General features: G+C 39.1%; 1 protein-coding gene across 1 annotated transcript in view; it reads right to left on the bottom strand.

Moving 5' to 3' along the window:
- The window catches only part of atp2a2b (ATPase sarcoplasmic/endoplasmic reticulum Ca2+ transporting 2b), an 84,111-nt gene extending 63,849 nt beyond the window's left edge, over positions 1–20,262 (bottom strand). The window contains exons 1-5 of the mRNA XM_034192961.1: positions 19,627–20,262; positions 19,368–19,385; positions 19,166–19,248; positions 15,628–15,732; positions 4,258–4,396 (exon numbers count right to left, since the gene is read on the bottom strand). Coding sequence (XP_034048852.1) covers positions 4,258–4,396; positions 15,628–15,732; positions 19,166–19,248; positions 19,368–19,385; positions 19,627–19,744 — 463 coding nt within the window. The 5' untranslated portion in view covers positions 19,745–20,262. The remainder of the gene's footprint in view (positions 1–4,257; positions 4,397–15,627; positions 15,733–19,165; positions 19,249–19,367; positions 19,386–19,626) is intronic.
- Between the last annotated feature and the right edge of the window lie 790 nt (positions 20,263–21,052).

Consider the following 21,052-nt stretch of genomic DNA (forward strand, 5'->3'; position numbering starts at 1 on the left):
TTTTTGTTGAGTGTATATAAATAAAAATAAAAAAAATTACAATTCGTAATACATTTGACTCTTTTACGACGACAAACACTAAGCCATTAATTATACAGAAAACATGCACACAAACTGTGCTGAGATGCGAACAGCTTAATACTAACTTTACATTGAAAACGCCATAGACATGCTAACGCGTTAGCATCGGTCCCGTTTTTACGTTATAAAATACACCTATCAACTGTTTTAGAAGGCCATAACAGGTCGGTTTAATATAAAAAGTAAATATTACTCAGATATATGCTCTTTAGGGTTTTAGTGGGGGAAAATTAAGATAAAGCGACAAACCATAAACCATCAAAGCAGAGTCGGATCATTGCTTCATTGGGTTAAAGCAAAGCCACGCTTCCTCCCTCTACTTGGGGAGTGTCTGCCAATGTTCCCACGAAGACAGGGAGGAGAAGAACCGTGGCTCATGGCAAGCAGTAAACAGAGCGGAAAGGAGTGAAAATTCACAGTCCCTTTCTCCTCAGTCCACGCTGACACTGCGGCTGCTGTGATTAGCACAGAATGGGATGGTGCTTTGACAGTGAGACTATCATATTTCGGCCCCAAAACACGCATGACACCACGTGCGCACGCGTATATGTGGTTACATTTTCCAAATGATGGAAATCCGTTGTGGTGACGGAGAACTTTAACCCATGCAGTAGATGCAGAGTTGCTCTTTGTCCACAGAGTTAAAAAGAAGTCAGCAGGCTTTATAGCCTTTTCTTGCCACACTCTTTACTATTGTCCTGGAGTTATGGTCAACATTTTTTTTAATGCTTTAAAAATAAGTTATATTGAAACGCTGTGTTCTGCTCTTCTAGGTATAACAAATTTACCTGATTTGTCAGGCATTTATCACATTGATCAGGCATCTGATCTCAAATAGATCAGATGTCTGATAAATTTGTTATTGCGTCACATAATGATGTCAAGCAGAGCTGAAAGATTAGTTGGTGGCAGCGAGGCACTGTAATTGTCTGGGTGCCTTGTTTGATAGTGCAACAGAGGAGAATCCTAAACAGTAGCTTAGCAGTGTTGCACTTCACAGTCTTGCTACTGTGTTTTTTTTTTTCTTTCACATTTTGGCTTAAATGTCCTTTTCTGTCCAATTTGGGGGGAAGGGTGCACGTATGTGTAATAAAATGAAGGCAACACTATGGTCAGTCCCAAAGTATGCACACACGCTTGATAACAGTACAGCAACAATTAATACCATGTTAAGGAAGCATTATTTTAAACTTCATACCAGTATCTTTTTTAAGCCTAACTATGTGAACTCGCAGGCCGCTACACTGAGACGCTTACAAGACAAATGGTTGAAAAGTTAATAGACAGTTGAAAATTCTGGTGTGATATGTTCAAGAGTGGGAATGGGACGCACAGGAGGTTAGGGCTTGTGGTGGATTCAACCATTGTGTACACACACAAAAAAACAGCGGTATGGGAGGGAAAAAAAAACCCCTTATCAACAACAAAAAAAAAAAGAACCAGAGCTGAGGAAATGCTCACACTGTACACAGAGCTAATAATCCTTAGGATGGCAAAAATATCACAATACATCAGAAAGTATTCTGAAGATATAAACCAGAAGACCACTTTAGAAAAGCACTGCACAGTCCAGCATTTCACTCATACATCAGTCCTTTCCATGCTGCAGCTCCACACCACTGGTCTATTAGTTTCTTTACATGTAAAATGTATTTATTTTAAATTGCAGAGCTCTTTAGAGCCCTGTCACACCTTGACAATTTAGCCAGCATATGCCGACGTATGAAAAATGCGCCAAATACTCTGGATACATCAAATACGTTAACGCAGCCATCACACCTTGAGAATTTAGCCAGTGTAAGCGGACAGCCCCGTTTCCAACAAGCAGTCCAGGTCAGTACTGCACAGTGTGGTACGGGTTGGAATGGTTAAGTCTGGCTTGGTTGGTTTCCACCACCGGCAGAACCCCTTTGTTTAGCTGGCGGAACACACAAATATTGTCGAGCACATCACTGATCACGCGTACGCTGTTGTGCTGCCTCTCCCCTCCACACAGAGGCCAAACAGAGTAATTTTACTTTTTTTTTTTTATTTTGTGTTTATTTTGTCTTAGTGTATCATGGGTTTTATTGTCATCCGGTTGTTAAGCTCTGACGTAACGTATCACGTGATAAATCTGTTTCTGCGTCCAAACACCTGCAAGTTTACAATTAAAGTTACGTCTGTATGATCCTTTTAAGGAGCTACAGTTTAAGTTTAGTTTATGTTTACAGTGTGCGCAAACATCTGTCCCTCCCTTCTCCGCCTCCACCTCCATTAACCTCATTCGTCTATTTCTAAGGTAAGAACACTTAATACAACTTTTTTCCCTTTGCTTTATATATTTTATTATGCACAGGTAAAATATACATGTCCGTTAATAAAAAATATGTATACTTTTTCATAATTTAGAGTAATTTGGGGATGTTTTATAAGGCTGGAATGGATTAAAAATATTTTAGTTACTTTCAATGGGGGAAATTCATTTGAAATATCAGCAGATTGGCTTACGAGCTTGGTCAAGGAACAAATTCAAGGATCCACTGTACTACTAAAATGTAATTTTTTTTATGCTTTTCATCACATTAATAATAAACTGCATCGATGAGACCCTGAAAACTTGCTAAAACAAATATTACCAGTGATCCCTGTCTGCTATGTTTAACCTGCATGAAATTTAATAAAGGCAAACCGAATTTCAGACATCTTATATATATTACTCTAGAACAAAGAGGTCAAACAGTGTTGTAAAGGACAATAAACAAGACGTTTAAGTGCAAACTTCACTTTCCCCCGAACGACATGAGCAGGAAGTGATCGCAGCTCATAACGACTCCCATTGAAAATAACGGAGAAACAACCTGAGCTTCTGGCATTTTTACATAAAACAAATACAATAACAACATCTAAAAACCCAATTACTATATCCAGGAGAGTTTCAGGCACAATATACAAAGAGTTTTATGTTGCGATGTTAATGCTGTTGCGGTTTAAGTGCAGCCTGATCAGTGCAGTTTTCAATGTTAATGACAGCGCGCCTTTTTTGTTTGGACCTGGAAGTTGAAAATCACATGATGCGTTACATCACATTTAACAACCGGATTACACACAGAATGCTGAAAAATCAACTGATGTCGGTGATAAACACTGACGTGAATGAATGAGGCGCTGTGACTCTTTCAACTTTTAAAATAAGTTAATTGTCTTGTGTCACAAAGTGCCAGACATAGGCGTTCTCTGGTTCTGGCTGAAAAATGCACAAAAATTAACAGGGACTTCCTTTAAAATGCTACGTTTCTTCAGCCACGACAAGGAACTAATATTTTCAGATGTCATTTTCCAAAATCAAGATGCTTTATGTGGATACATTTTCGTCAAGCTGTGATGATGAATCCAACTGAAACAATGTAACAGGTAGGATGAAGACTTTATATTTACTCCATGGGTGAATGGTTTTAATATTTGAAACAGTCTGAACTGCACCTTTCAGTTTTTCAGCCAATCAATGGACAGCATCACTGGATGTATTTCGACTCACACGGAAATTTCAAGTGTGTGTCAACAATCGCATAACTTACCTACAACTTACGTTCCACATATGCACGATGTATCAGCCATACATCGAAAATATTGTACATGCCCAAACATTTTCCGACGTACTGTACTTGCTGTATTTCGATGTAAATGAGCGTGCTCTTAACTTATACAAAACTTACCCATACCTTATTAGACATACGCCAGCGTATGCCAGTGTTTTTTTAATACACCTGGCATACACTGGCTAAATTGTCAAGGTGTGACAGGGGTTTTTCCAATCTAGTAATGGAAATCTATGAAGACTTAGAGAACAGTTCATTTGTGGACAGAGCCAATATGTGTAAATTACACCTGTTAACAACTCTCCCTACGTTACGGATATGAATTCAGCTGCTGCCCTCCGGTCTAAACATCTTATTACCACATCATCGTATGAGGAGCTTGAGTTCTGTAGACACTGCACACGCAAAGGGCCACATTAAGCGGCACAAAAATAAACAAGCAAACAAAAGATTTTCTAAGCAGCTATCTAATGTAGCATTTACACATCATTTCTGCAGCTATAGCCTTCTGTCATGGTACCTGAACTGAGAAAAACAAAACATCCAAAATATTAAAATACATCCCTCTGAGCACCTATCCAAATCAGTTTCACCTTACCCGCGACCTCTACAATGTCCCCAGGGACAATGTCTCTGGCTTTGATTCTCTGGACAGTCTTCCTGTCCTGGCGGTACACCTTCCCCATCTCTGGCTCGTACTCTTTAAGTGCTTCAATGGCATTTTCTGCATTTCGTTCCTGAACACATGCACACAAAAAACATTAAGCTAAAGCAGGTGAATGAAAATTGTGTGCGGATTATATTTAACAGTAACAACAATAAAAAGTCCAAATTACAAAGACCACAAATTCCCTTTCCATGGTGACTCTCATTTAACTGTTCAACTCACTGCTGTAATTTCATTATCTTGCATTAAGCTGCATGACTATACATCACGCTCCGATTAACTGTTATGGTTGCTCCCCACTTCACATGCTTGTAATTATTACAATAAATAAATAAATAAAATCAGATGTCAAACAGTCATTGTTCTGATGATACTTACAGCAAGCTGGAGAATAATTAAGCTGCGCTCTGCCAATGGAGGACAGGAGACACACAGACCACAAATTCTACTCCTCAAAGTTGTGTGTTTTTCTGCTTGTGCATATGCGCGTTTGTCCTGTGTGTGAATGTGTGTGTTTTTGTTGCGGATAAATGCAACATGACACGCAGTTGGTACAAAAGTAATTAACTGAATGTTGATGTCTGCCTCCTACAGCACAAACCTTACATAGTTCAAAATAAAGACATACAAACTTTTACAGCACTTTTAATGAAACTTATAACATTATCCTGCCTAAACATGAAAACGACTTCATCATAAATTACAGTATTGATCAGTAAAAAGTCCCTTGTGCTCAGCACAAGAAAGGAAACGACTGCGGTTCACCTTTTAAGCACAGAGAAGGAGACATTTTACCTATCAACTTAATTCATTAAATATACTCTATGCTTACAAGATTTGATTACCTCTCCCTGCCACTCCCAATCAGGCAGCAGCACCTGAATTAAGCCTCTTTTTATACAGAAGGCTAAGTGGACTGCATACCGGCCTTTCTACGCATAAAAAAAAAAACAGAATTTATAGTTTGCACCAGTAGTACAATTAGAATTTTTCAGGTTATTTTTTAATAATCACCAATATCCGTGATATCCGCCGAGATACGTGAATAATAATAATATCACTGTCGGACCCGATACAGCTATTGAATCAGATGGAGCCCATCCCTAACTGTTGGTTGGATTTGCGTTCTCAGTGCTCGTGACTAAGTTGGCACCAAAATCAGTGCCGTGACTGGGTCCTGTAGATAATAACAATGGGAAAGCAATCAATAACATACATATTTATTACCCTCATCACACTAGAGATCGAATGAGCCTGAATGTCATCCGACTGTAAATTCAACCCACATTCGGGAAGTGTTGAGGTGCATTCGAAACGTCGGACAGCATTCAGAGAGCAGTCTAAACCGTCGGGCACAGTCGTGTGGCCAGCCAAAATGTGGAGCACATGCACTCAACTGTCGAGGTGCACTCAAGGTGGAAAAATATCGAACAGCGGTCAAAGTGCAGTATGACCACAATGAGACTGCATCTATATACATAAAGGGCTATGTCTGTCTGTCTGTCTGTCTGGGATAAACTCCCAAACTATAATATATAGCCCTAAAAACTATATATATTCTGAAGCCTCGTGACATGGGGAACAAACTGGTCCCATTATTTTAAAAGTTGAACTGAAAATTACTCCCAAAATAGCCATTTATGTAAGACCATACAATGTTGTACCATGTGCGATAAACTCCCAAACTATAATATGTAACCCTAAAAGCTATATATATATTAGGGCTGGGCAACGTTAACGCGCTAATGTTGCGTTAATTATTGAGGTCATTATCGCCGACAATTTTGTTCCTCCCCTTAACGCTGCTTTTTTTTTAGGCTTTTATGACTGTTGCTCGTTGCCTTTTATTTTGAAAGCGTCAGTCGGGGGACGAGCTTATGCTGCTGATAGCTGAGTTCACACAGAAAATGACACGAGGATCGAGAAAAGTACAGGCTATGCAATGCACAACAAAACAAAATGTAGAAAGACGCCGAACTTTTGAATGGACATTTTCGTTACAAAGTTCTACAGGATCAGGCCCGGATCCAGACCGGTTTGGACTGATGCAGCTGGTCAAATTTTTTTTTTACGCATCGTTCGTCATCGGTAAAAATAATCTCGAATAGCCGAATGTGTCCCCGCGGTGAACACAGCTTTTCTGTGGTTTTCATGTCAACCTATAGTTCGTAAATGATACGGATTTTTCCGAGTTTCAGAGTCATACGGACGTACAAATAAAGTCGGATATTCAGGGTTTGGTCTGTAATAAACCATTTCTGCAGCGTGGCTCCACTCATGAACCATTGAAGCAATGCTTCGATCCAGTAGCTCATTGGTTCTTTGATTCACTGCTCTTCAGAAACGGCAAGCCGCTTCTTAACCCCTCGCAACGCCATTAAAATATCGTCAGTCACTTTTGTGTGGATTAAAGTCACTAACTGGGACTCTTGTCTTGTTGCTGTCAAGAAACGAGAATCGTCCTCCGTTCCGTTCACACAGCTCGAAACACTGCACGGCTGAGACAGTGTCCGGTCGGAATTAATAACTTCAAAATGAATCGCCGCTTTAAATAAAATGACACCTCTTTCCAAATGTAATACAGACAAGAAACTACAATCGACTAAAACGTTTTTTTTCCCTCCCAAAATGAAACGTGCTGTTTTCTTTTCAAATTACATCCTGAAGTGAAGCACAGCAGCTGTAAGCTCAGCTCAGATATATGGAAACATTCATGCCAATGTCTGAAAGGAAATGCTTTTGACATAAACTACAGATTTTGTTTATTCCTTTTTATGTCCAGAGATCAAGGATTCACCATGTAGAGTTCATTATGTACAAAGTTTAAGGATCCAGTGACCAAATTCATATTTATTTACTTTAAGACTCAATAAAATGTTCAATTTCAATTCAATTTAATCGGCTTATAAAGTGCCAAATCACAACAAAATCTAAATATACTAAAACAAATACATCACAATTGTACACATATCAAATTGTGGTATGTGTACAATTGTGACGTATTTGTTTTAGTACATTTAGTCATGGACATGAATATTGTTATTTTGATATGAAACAGGATAACAAATGACCTGCCAGTGGTTTTATATTTGATTTCATTAGTGTGTTTCAGTTGAAATTTACATTTTCAAATTTATGCAATGTTCATTTACATTTTCAAATAAAACTGCTTTTAAGCGGCTTTTGAATTCATTTTTGGGTTTCACATATACCATGCGATTAATCATGATTAATCACAGAAAGTCATTGAGTTAATGCGAATAAGATTTTTTTTGTTTGCCCACCCCTAATATATATATTATATATACACACACACACGAGGTCTATTAGAAAAGTATCCGACCTTATTTTTTTCAAAAACCATATGGATTTGAATCACGTGTGATTACATCAGACATGCTTGAACCCTCGTGGGCATGCAAGAGTTTTTTCACGCCTGTCGGTTACGTCATTCGCCTGCGGGCAGTCTTTGAGTGAGGAGTTGCCCACTCTCTCGTCATTTTTTCATTGTTTAGGAATGGCTCAGAGACTGCTGCTTTGTTTGATCAAAATTTTTTCAAAACTGTAAGGCACAACTGAGTGGACACCATTCGATAAATTCAGCTGGTTTTCGGTAAAAATTTTAACGGCTGATGAGAGATTTTGGTCTGGTAGTGTCGCCGTAAGGACGGCCCACGGTGCCTGACGGCGATCTGCGCTTCGAGGCGGCAGCGTCTCACCGTTTCAAGTTGAAAACTTCCACATTTCAGGCTCTGTTGATCCAGGAAGTCGTCAGAGAACAGAGAACTTTCAGAAGAAGTCGGCATGAGGAGTTTATTCGGACATTCCATTGTTAACGGACATTTTGTAATGAAAGAACGTGCGGGCAGAGTCGCATGTCGGGCTGGACCCGACCGCGGGGGGTCGCGATAGGAAAAACACCTCCGTTGGAAACCTTAACGGGCAAGTTGGAACATGCCCAAGCTGTTAAACAATTTCTCAGTTACTCACTTGTTGAAAGCCATCAAAAGCCGCCTGAATTTTATAAATGGTTTTCAACACAGAGGTGTTTTTCCTGTCGCGACGCACACAGATTTGCCGAGTCGTCACGGAAACGACTCGGCGAATTTGCGCGCACGTCTTTCATTAAAAAATGTCCTTAAACAGTGGAATGTCTGCATAAAGTCCTCATGCCGGCCTCTTCTGAATCTTCTCTGTTCTCTCACGACGTCCTGGGTGAATTAAGCCTTAAATTAGGATGTTTTCAGGTCGAAACAGGCCGACGACAGCGCCTGGAAGCGCTGCACGACGTCCTGCTCTGTGGGAAGTCCTTACACCGACAGAAACACTGCAGCACACTCAGCACAGTCACAGCACACTCAGCAAAACAACAACATGCTTAGGCTGTGGGTATGACCGGGCAGATTCAAATTTCCAGCCCTGTATATGTGTTGGCGATCTCTGTTTATTTAATCCCTTTCTTCATCTACTTTGTTCTCAACTGTTAAGCACCTGACTGTCCTGTACAATCCAGTTTGCCTTCCTGTCTGAATACATTCATTTTATGTTTGTAAAATGGCAACGTAAAAACAGTGAAATATACCACTACCTCAATTTTGATTCATTGATATGTACATTTACTGTTACCTACCTTTTGTGTTTAATTTTGTTATAAATTTGATTGCAAAACAAAGTCTGTGTTTGTCTTTTAACCAAGTATTTCCACTTAGTTTGGGGAGTCCACCTCTTATAGTTCTGCTGAACAAACATTAGCCCATTAACTATCATATTTATAAGACACCAGCATTACAAAAACAAATGTTGGGCAATGGTTTTGATTAAAATGATTGGCATTTGGCTTATGTCTAAAACAGGTTAACCCGGGCAGCGCCGGGTACCCCAGCTAGTTCTAAATATTCGTACAGCATGAAAACGGCATTTGAAGCATTCTAATTGCGTTCAAGGGGCAGTTCTAAATGATCCGCCATTTTGAATCCTGGCCAAATGTCCAGATTGTGCCTGAACGCTCCATGAGTGCTGCTGGAATATATTTCTTCAACCTGCAATCAGACCTCCCTTGTACGGCATAAGTGTAGTTGTCATATTCTCACTGCATTCTGACAGCTGTGCCTGGGTAATCCTAATTTGTCCTGCCTACATTTGGACTGTGTTCGGAGGCTAATGTGCATGGCATGTGTGCGGCTCATATGGGGCAGGTAGAAGTGCAGTCTGTGTATTCTGACAGCTTTCGTCTTCCCTCCCAGATGTGGCATGAATTGTTTGTTTTTTGACAGTCCACCTGATTCTACTTGAGTCGTGCTCATTCTTACTAAGTGTGACAGGGCCTTAAACCAGGTTTCATGCCCTACGCTACTAATTCTAAGAAGTTACCGTCACAGTCTGTAAAGTAGCCTAATAATGGCAATGGCAGCTACTGAAAGCCCTGTATATTGTAATTTACTCATATATTGAAACTGCTTGCTGAATTCCTCCCTAATCACTCTTAATTTGTATTTTTTCTGTTTGCATCCAACTTGTGCTGACATTTCCCCTCACTGACTGGTCATAAATGGGACAATTTTCTGCTGGCAGCCACCAGCCCAGCAGGCAGGCAGTCTTTAACTAGACATGGTAAGACAGAGCCAAGAACAGATTTATCGTTTGTAAGAAACACAAACTCACAAAACAAATGACACTAAGGATAAGAGTTACAAGTTCAGAGGGGGAGGAGAAAAGGTTTGCCAAAGCATCCATTGATCTGCATTCTTACTCTGAATGGAAACCTTTTAGGGCCATAACAAAAATGTAAAGCACCAGAATCCAACATTGCATCTTTCACATTTTGGCTTTCTTCTCTTCAAACTCATTTGAGATCAGCACACAATTGAGACACCTGTTGTATTCATGTTTGGTACTTTATGTTGCAAGTTGGTTTTTGGACATTTTTTCCACTTTGAAATGACAAAACCTTTTAAAATTCAGACATTATTTTGACAATACAGACATTGACATGAACAGACATTGGTTGGAGACAAGTAGACATTAGAATGAGACAAGTATCTGATTCCAAAGCAGTGGAAAGTGTGCATATTCTATTATATTATATACACACACACACACAAAAAGTGCCACAGCATATGAAGCCATTCTCTCTTCAAAGACCAACTTCAGTAAACCCAGTCAAAGGAGAAAAGCTATGTTTACACAGACAAAGTAGATTAATGAATGAGTACCACAATATATCCAGCAAGGAGGAAGTGGAGCAGGCCAGGGAGGTAAATGTGACAAGAACAGTGTATGCGATTGGCCCCAAGGGCCTCAAAGGGATGTACAATGTATCCTTGGCCTGAATGGGAAATATTATCTTACTCGTCTTTGATAAAATCTAATTATATACCACCCCACGTTTCTTTGACAGAGAGCCTCCTCTACTGAGCCATCTGGTACATCCCCAAAACATTTATTGACAAATGCCAAACAGGAATAAAAGATCTACAGTTTTCTGTATGAATCCTGAACCACTCTTTTAGCAGATTTGTGAATCAAGTCAATTTGTTTTGAGGAACACATCATCTGGCTTGATACATGTGTTTATACGGTTTTGACAACATACAAATGGCATGGATGTCAATCAAAATACATTTTAAAAAGTACTCAACAACAATCACACACCACTGTATGTGCTACACTTGTTTAACACTTTCACAAAATAGCCACCTGGGATCTTGAAGGTCATGAGAAGTGCAGAACTCCTGTATTTCGTTTGTCAAATTTCTTCCATATTCAGTGCACAAAAATAATCCTACATATGCATAGTGGACAAATTCTAACAAGAAGCCATGAACAGGCAATTCTAAATTAAACAAATTACATCTAAAATTCTGCAGTTTGACTTCATGACTTCAATAGTAAGTTCAACTGGTATCTAGTGGGCCTTAGTCAATTCTTCCATAATTTTGTATTCTTGGCGGGATTTTACACTCACTGACCCCATAGCCTAATTAATATGCGAATCGGGTCACTGTTGCTATGGTGATAATTTCCCCCATTGGAACTAAACGTGCCAGGTTTGGTTAGTTCAGGCAAATGTTTCAAAGGAAACATGTATGTATGCAAGAAACATGTATGTATGCAAGGAGTGCTCCCCCAACAATACTTTGTTAGGGCAGATGGGTAGTTTGTTATTTCACTCAAAACCTACCCCTTTTCCCAGTTTCATTCAAATCCATTATGCTTACTTAAACAAATAAATGACAATGAAGAAAAAAGACAAAGCAGGGCCAAAAATATTACCGACTTGGCAGAGCTTGGAGGGGAAAAAATAAATAAAACAAGAAACAAATTTTCCATATTTGTAGTTGTTTGATTCATGAGTGGACAGATAGCTGGGGACGGTCTATAATGTACAACCCCAAATCCAATGAAGTTGGGACGTTGTGTAAAATGTAAATAACAATACAATTTGCAAATCCTCTTTAACCTACGTTCAACTGAATACACCACAAAGATATTTAATGTTCAAACTGAAACTTGATGGTTTTTGTGCAAATATTTGCTCATTTTGAAATGGATGCCTGCAACACATTTCAAAAAAGCTGGGACAGTGGTATGTTTACCACTGTGTTACATCACCTTTCCTTCTAACAACACTCAATAAGTGTTTGGGAACTGAGGACACTAATTGTTGAATCTTTGTAGGTGGAATTCTTTCCCATTCTTGCTTGATGTATGACTTCAGTTGTTCAACAGTCCGGAGTCTCCATTGTCGTATTTTGCACTTCATAATGTGCCACACATTTTCAGTGGGTGACAGGTCTGGACTGCAGGCAGGCCAGTCTAGTACCTGCACTCTTTTACTATGAAGCCACACTGTTGTAACACGTAAGGAATGTGGCTTGGCAATGTCTTGCTGAAATAAGCAGGGACGTCCCTGAAAAAGACGTTGCTTAGATGGCAGCATGTGTTGCTCTAAAACCTGGATGTACCTTTCAGCATTGATAATGTCATCACAGATGTTTAAGTTGCCCATGCCATGGACACTAATACACCCCCATACCATCACAGATGCTGGCTTTTGAACTTTGTGGTGGTAACAATCTGGATGGTCTTTTTACTTTTTTGTCCAGAGGACACAATGTCCATGATTTCCAAAAACAATTTGAAATATGGACTCATCAGACCACAGCACACTTTTCCACTTTGCGTCTGCCCATTTCTAATGAGCTCGGGCCCAGAGAAGGCGACGGTGTCTGTGGATGTTGTTGATGTATGGCTTTCGCTTTGCATGACAGTTTTAACCTGCACTTGTACAACCCCTGGCAAAAATTATGGAATCACCGGCCTCAGAGGATATTCATTCAGTTGTTTAATTTTGTAGGAAAAAAGCAGATAGCAGACATGACAAAACTAAAGTCATTTCAAATGGCAACTTTCTGGATTTAAGAAACACTATAAGAAATCAGGAAAAATAATTGTGGCAGTCAGTAACGGTTACTTTTTTAGACCAAGCAGAGGGAAAAAAATATGGAATCACTCAATTCTGAGGAATAAATTATGGAATCACCCTGGAAATTTTCATCCCCAAAACTAACACCTGCATCAAATCACATCTGCTTGTTAGTCTGCATCTAAAAAGGAGTGATCACACCTTGGAGAGCTGTTGCACCAAGTGGACTGACATGAATCATGGCTCCAACACGAGAGATGTCAATTGAAACAAAGGAGAGGATTATCAAACTCTTAAAAGAGGGTAAATCATCACGCAATGTTGCAAAAGATGTTGGTTGTTCACAGTCAGCTTTGTCTAAACTCTGGACCAAATACAAACAACATGGGAAGGTTGTTAAAGGCAAACATACTGGTAGACCAAGGAAGACATCAAAGCGTCAAGACAGAAAACTTAAAGCAGTATGTCTCAAAAATCGAAAATGCACAACAAAACAAATGAGGAACGAATGGGAGGAAACTGGAGTCAACGTCTGTGACCGAACTGTAAGAAACCGCCTAAAGGAAATGGGGTTTACATACAGAAAAGCTAAATGAAAGCCATCATTATCACCTAAACAGAAAAAACAAGGTTACAATGGGCTAAGGAAAAGCAATCGTGGACTGTGGATGACTGGATGAAAGTCATATTCAGTGATGAATCTCGAATCTGCATTGGGCAAGGTGATGATGCTGGAACTTTTGTTTGGTGCCTTTCCAATGAGATTTATAAAGATGACTGCCTGAAGAGAACATGTAAATTTCCACAGTCATTGATGATATGGGGCTGCATGTCAGGTAAAGGCACTGGGGATATGGCTGTCATTACATCATCAATAAATGCACAAGTTTATGTTGATATTTTGGACACTTTTCTTATCCCATCAATTGAAAGGATGTTTGGGGATGATGAAATCATTTTTCAAGATAATAATGCATCTTGCCATAGAGCAAAAACTGTGAAAACATTCCTTGCAAAAAGACACATACGGTCAATGTCATGGCCTGCAAATAGTCCAGATCTTAATCCAATTGAAAATCTTTGGTGGAAGTTGAAGAAAATGGTCCATGACAAGGCTCCAACCTGCAAAGCTGATCTGGCAACAGCAATCAGAGAAAGTTGGAGCCAGATTGATGAAGAGTACTGTTTGTCACTCATTAAGTCCATGCCTCAGAGACTGCAAGCTGTTATAAAAGCCAGAGGCGGTGCAACAAAATACTAGTGATGTGTTGGAGCATTCTTTTGTTTTTCATGATTCCATAATTTTTTCCTCAATTGAGTGATTCCATATTTTTTTTCCCTCTGCTTGGTTTAAAAAGTAACCGTTACTGACTGCCACAATTTTTTTTTTCCTGATTTCTTATAGTGTTTCTTAAAGCCAGAAAGCTGGTGATTCCATAATTTTTGCCAGGGGTTGTAGATGTAGCGACAAACTGTGTTAACTGACAATGGTTTTCGGGAGTATTCCTCAGCCCATGCAGTAAGATCCTTTACACAATGATGTCGGTTTTTAATGCAGTGCCGCCTGAGGGATCAAAGGTCACGGGCATTCAATCTTGGTTTTCGGCCTTGCCGCTTATGTGTAGAAAATTCTCCAGATTCTCTGAAGCTTCTGATTATATTATGGACTGTAGATGGCGAAATCCCTAAATTCCTTGCAATAAACATTGAGAAACATGGTTATTAAACTGTTGGACTTTTTTTCACGCAGTGGTTCACAAAGTGGTGATCCTCGCCCCATCTTTGCCCGTGAATGGCTGAGCCTTTTGGAGATGCTCCTTTTATACCCAATCATGACACTCACCTGTTTCCAATTAACCTGTTCACCTGTGCAATGTTCCAAACAGGTGTTCTTTGAGCATTCATCAATTTTACAGGTCTTTTGTTGCCCTTGTCCCAGCTTTTTTTGAAATGTGTTGCAGGCATCCATTTCAAAATGAGCAAATACTTGCACAAAAAGTCTATTAATTTAAACATTAAACATCTTGTCTTTGTGGTGTATTCAACTGAATATAGGTTGAAGAGGATTTGCAAATCATTGTATTCTGTTTTTAATTTACATTTCACACAATGTCCCAACTTCATTGGAATTGGAGTTGTACTTTTCTACCTTCGGGGTGAAGTAAGGTTACAAATGCAAAACTACAATTTAATGAATTTTTACCTGAGACCATCAAATATGGCCATCGGTATTGCAAAGGCTTTGCGTCCGACCATCTGTGCTCAGCATATGTCCAGTCCTATTACCTGCCAGCGATTTCAAATTCACAGGAAACATTCTTGGGACACAGACCTTGGACAAGTTCAAAGATGGCTAACCTTGACCTATTTTAAGAGGTTAAAAAGTCACATTCTGTTACTATTTTTACGTATGATCTCGCAAATGTTAGTGTGGTAACATCACTTCCTTGTGTCACTAGGTGCTAACTCTGCTTTGTTGTTGGCTAAATATAACACCTTACTCATATATTATGTAAAACTTAGAAAGAAATAAACACTTCTAAAACTGAGAATGCTGTGATTTATATTTCGCGGATGTCAGCGTGCACGCTAACTTCTGCTCGTCAAAAGCTCATGTACACATACACGCACACCCTCCTGCAGACGCCATTAAAATGTAAATATTGTTTGTTTATGACTGATTGATTGATAGAGGGGCTTTACTGAACATGTACAAATTGTACGTGAGACAAAAAGATCTTAATAATGAATTAAACAACTGCAAATTATAAAGAAGACAATGCTCGTACGGCTGAGGGTACTTTAGCATTGCATTATATTTTAAAAATAATACCAACCAATAAAACGGGAGAACTGGGAGTGTAATGTCTGCTTACCTGCCAGACTCCCACAATGGCATTAGCTATAAGAATAAGCAGGATAACAAAAGGCTCCACAAATGCTGTAACAGTTTCTTCTCCTTCTTCAAACCAGGCCAGCACCTACACACAAAACAAGATAGAAATTAATTATATCGAAAATAACTGAAAGGGAAGATAACATCTAAATTCATCCACAGGGTTGAAGATGTCACACAAGTTTACTTCATTCGGGTACAACAATTTTAGAAATCTGAAAATAGTTTAAAAGTTAATTTGGAATGCAACCTCTATCTTTTGTTGATATCACAGAAACTGGGCCAAGTGTGTCAATCATTTTATTCCCTTTTTAGAATCTGTGCCAGGACTCAACTATGTCAAACTAAATATCAACTGGAGCTTCCCCCATCTTCTACATTATTTTAAAGCATTACCAATTAAACACCAAATTAAATTCCAACTATCAGTCAAAGTGGGTCATGCTGCACATTTTGGTTACTGATGTGACAGGATATGAAGTTTCTATTTAATTTTGTAGTCCAAAATTTGTCATGAATGTAAATGCCTGCATGGGTTTATGTCATTGAGAGTGTGCTGCATACTACAGTGAGTGATGTGCAAATGCTACAGCAATGGGGGGGGGGGGGGGGGGGGGGGGGTTGTCAAAACAGGGTCACAGAATAGTAAACCTGATACTGTAACACACAAACCCCATACAAACTGGCACAAACCTCAGACAAACAAAGGTCAGATGCAAGAAAACAAAATCAAAAACACTTCTACCTAAATAAAAACAATCAGATCCAGCATACAGTCCAATCAGGGCTTTTCCAAGTGTCACCAATCCTGTTTCAACTGCCTTACATAAAGAATTCTGTTCATTTCAAGAGCTTCACAGAAATTTATGACACTTTCACATTACATAAATTTCTCAGATTTACAACAGTTTGACTACTAATGTGTCTGCATCACTTTTTTTGAAACAAGATCTCTAACATCCCACATTATCATTTGTTTCAAATACATAACAATGAATGAACCAATAAGCTTTTGACAGAATCATTAACATATTCATCTGGGTTGTGTCAACAGACACATTCTGGGAACATTTCTTCTCCACTTTTGAACAGCTTTCTCACTCGGATGTGATCTGCTCTAAATCAATCCCAAAAAGAGTGTACACTTTGTATAAAAACTGAGTGAACTTTTCACTTAGAAATGATGTGATAGATGTTGGTCAGGATGAACATAGTCCATATTCTGCTGGCAGAAAACCACGTTTTGCCATTTACTTTTCATTTGAAACAGACTATTCATTATCACAGGAAACATATTTCTGATCTCAGTATGCATCACTATATGACTACTGACTATGACTTCCAGTACTAGAGTTTCAGTCCATCAGGACTGAAATTAATTACAGTATTTTGACAACTGATTAGTCTACAAAATTCCTGGAAAAAAAAAAAAACACACAACAACAATATATATCACACTTAAATTTCCACAGACCAAAAGTGACATCTTTTGGCTGAAAATTTCAAATATATTCAATTTATGGAAAGTGACAAAAACAGAAGTAACCAGCAAATTCTCACATATGAGAGCTACAACCAAACCATTGCAAATATTCCTCTAACACCAGGATCTTTTGGGATAATTTTCAAAATATTGGTTCCTTTTCTGCCGAGCTGTACCATACCATATTCATATTATTTCTGAGTATACAACCATCTCCTGCAAATTTAAAATCTTTGACTAATCATCTGTAATAACAGTAGTATACATTACCAATGCCTTGTTGGACCAATAGTATTTTTATGTGCTTTAGGACAGGACGGGCCATCAAATTTCTAATTTCACTGCGAGTTAGACAGTAAGTCATATGTACCTAATTAAGTTTGTGATGTTCAAAGTTCTCCTGTCCACTGATCAGCATTCCCACTAATCTGAACAAGGACAAGTAGCCTATGGAATTATTTATGGCAAGTACACATTATTTATTCGTTTCGTAACAAAAGTCAGGTGTTGCCGTTTTATTTTTTGTGCTTTAAAAGGAAATTTCATTTCCAACCAGAATTTGGATATCCTTCATGAAGACAAGAATAGCAAAGGAGAATCATTTGTGGTTACAAAACAAGTCTACAATGCTATACGCTTCACATAATAATGTTACTATTGTGTATGAAATTTTTGACAAGTTACATGACATTTTAGATTTGTGGCTCTCCTTCATTCAGTTACATGAAGTTATTTATGCTGAGTGGCTTCAAGACATTCAACAAGAAGGAGTGAATATTTTCCACCCTACTTCTGGAGGGAGGCCAATGCTTCCCTGGGCCAAAAAAAAAAAAAAAAAAAAGTAGCTGCATGCTTATTAATAAAAACTTCACTAATAGGGTTGATACAAAGAAACATAGAAATTCAACAGAAAAAAAAAAATGGTACCTGTACACAAGAGCCAGAGCACCCCCACACACACACTTTTTGAATTTGTAACTTTTCAACCACAATAACCTCTCAGCCACTGTTACCAAAACATCATAAAAACGGAAAACCTTCAATTCCTTTGTGACTCTCTTTTCCATTGAACTGTAGTATTGCTACTATTCAATAATAACACTGTATTAAAGGACATGTAGGACAAAGTGTGCATCCAAAGCCACACAAAAGTTCGCAATATCAATAAATCATATCTGGTATTGGTTCCACCAAGTCAATTCTATCAGGGTACACCAGCTGAATGAATTTGTATGACTAAAACCACATATAAAAATGGATGCACAATGATAACTGCACAGACAATAAAAGCTTAAAAAGGTTGTGTCTGCAAATTCTGCAGCTAAACCTGAAAGATAAGGTCACCCATTAAGACAGAATACATAATAAGTTCACTGTTTTTCATGAGAGAAAACCTGAATTTGTTAGATGACAGATTCAGCGTCTAATCAAACATGGTGTTGATTTGTGGTTGTATCCATGGTCCACACAGTATGTGAACTGACTTTTTTTTTTTGCCACTCCCGAATTTGACTTCCATTTCCATAAGGGCGTTGTGTGTTTCTGTTATCAGAATGAGGTTCTCAAGGAGATGTCTCGGCTGCCTACCAAGATTGCAAATTATTTTACATTAAATGGTTTATGGTTATGATTAGGGTGTAATGTTTCCGCAATACATATATTTGAAAAGTTTAGCAATACCTCTGCTACAGCTTTGTTAATCTTGCGTAAAAAGAGAATTCCAAAACAGTGCAGGTCCAATTCCGGAATACGTTTGATTTGCATACTGCAATACATATATTTGGAAAGTTGAGCAATACTTCTGCTACAGCTTTGTTAGTCTTGCATAAAAAGAGAATTCCAAAACAGTGCAGGTCCAATTCCGGAATACGTTTGATTTGCATACTGCAGCAGAACATCCACAATAAGAGTAATGGGTTAGGTTCTAGTAGAGGAGAGATTTGGGTGTTCTCTTCAATTAAAAAAGAGAGAGATTAAGATGTAGAAATACTGGAATAGTCTAAAAATTCAGTATCTGTAATAAAGATGTACTTACAAAGGATATGCAGGCAGCGAGTAAAAGGATCCTCACAAGCAAATCTTCAAACTGTTCAATCACCAGTTCCCAAAGAGATTTGCCTTAAATACAAACAGGTTACATTAAAAAATATTTTCTCCTAATTCCAAGTCATTGAAAAGTAATGTCAAACATTTCACATTATAGGTGCGACTTAATTTCGTAAAATAGGCCCACTCACCCTCTTCAGCTGGTAACTCTGCAGATAATTTCCCATTCATTTGGCATATACAAAAACAAAAGATAAGCCGTTATTTGTATGACCATATTTGACTTACAGTACACAACGCGCTAAAATCAAGTGACTCACAAAAGGGACGCGTTTCAGGATTTCAACACACAAAAGATGACATCAGCAACATTCTACTACAGTATGCCGGTAAAGAGCGGACAGGACAGAGACTTTCATAAAAAAAAAAAAAAAATCATATCGTCCTTACCGTTGGATCCGTATCGTTCCCGTTGTTTCTTCACTTGCTCTGTACTCAGTCCTGTACTTTCAATCACGTTAAAAAAGCTGTAAACTTCCTCAACCGTCTTCGTGTGTGCGTTGTCCATGGTGAACGACCACTTGAGGACACCGCTTTTTTTCCGCCTTACTTGATCTAACCTTGTCACCGTTCACTCCTTCTCCTGAGCGTTTTAACGTAAAAGTTTTAAACGAGCAGTGCTGTCCAGTCGCCGGTTCTAGTTAGCCTTCCCGCAAGGACAACGCGGCGCGCAGGTGTCTGCCGACAGCGGACGAGCTAGCGGCACACAAGCTAACGGGAAGCTAACAGGCTAAAGCTAGCTAACTATTGGGCTCAGCTTGAATTCGCCGGCTGTGCTCCGCTTTACTTTCCCGTGATACTGGCAAAGAAATACTCATATCAACACCTCATTCGTCGGTAGGACTTTCCTATTTTCCTACTCTCCTATTAAGAAAAGAATTGAGTCCGAACGAGTGATTCACACATGTGGCTAAGTTAGCAGCTCGGTACTATTCGTTCTCTTCGCCTGTATGTTGCGGAATCGCAGCGACGGCACCAATGCGGTGCTCAGTGTCCGCATGTGGAAGCCCCTGATTGGCTGACATGCCGGAAGTCAGTCAGTCAGTCAGTCAGTCACTCTCTCTCTCTCGCTCTCTCTCTCTCTCTCTCTCTCTCTCTCTCTCTCTCGTTTTATCCACAATGAAGTTACACAAGCCCATATATATATATATATATATATATACATACATACTTTCACTAAAAAAACTCATTGGAAAGTAAATTAAATTAAATGATCTTGTATGGATGTGCTTTTTTTAGTTGGGGCTACACATATTTATTAGAAGGAAATCCTGCACATAATTTAATTGAGTTCATCCAATGAGTCTTTTTTATTATTATTTTTGACTGTAGGAACACTTGGCGGATCTCCTTAGAGGACTTGCCCTCCTTAGAGGAGGCAGGGATGGAAGACTCTAATGGATCTGGTGCTATCTGGTGAGACTGTCCAGAATATACAAAGACTTCACAGTATGTCCAGAACAGCTCTGTCAGGGTCCTGATGTGAGTGTGTAAGCACGAGCACGTCACTCCCATCCTTTGTTCACTTCACTGGCTTCCCATTTCTGCCCGGATCACATACAAAATTTCACTGCTTACTTTTCAATGTTTATACAGTAACGCCCCATCATACCTCACAGAACTCCTCACCCCTCACTGTCCCGCACGTTCTCTTCCCTCCTCCAACACTCACCTTCTTGTCACTCCCAGGACTCGATCCCGCACCACCAGAGACCATGCCTTTTTGTGCGCATCCCCTCAACTTTGTAAAGCCCTGCCTCCTCATCTGAGGGCTCCACAGATGGTGGATTATTTTAAAAAGGGCCTTAAAACTTTT

This window comes from Thalassophryne amazonica, chromosome 17 (assembly GCF_902500255.1).
Source record: "Thalassophryne amazonica chromosome 17, fThaAma1.1, whole genome shotgun sequence".
NCBI lineage: Eukaryota > Metazoa > Chordata > Actinopteri > Batrachoidiformes > Batrachoididae > Thalassophryne > Thalassophryne amazonica.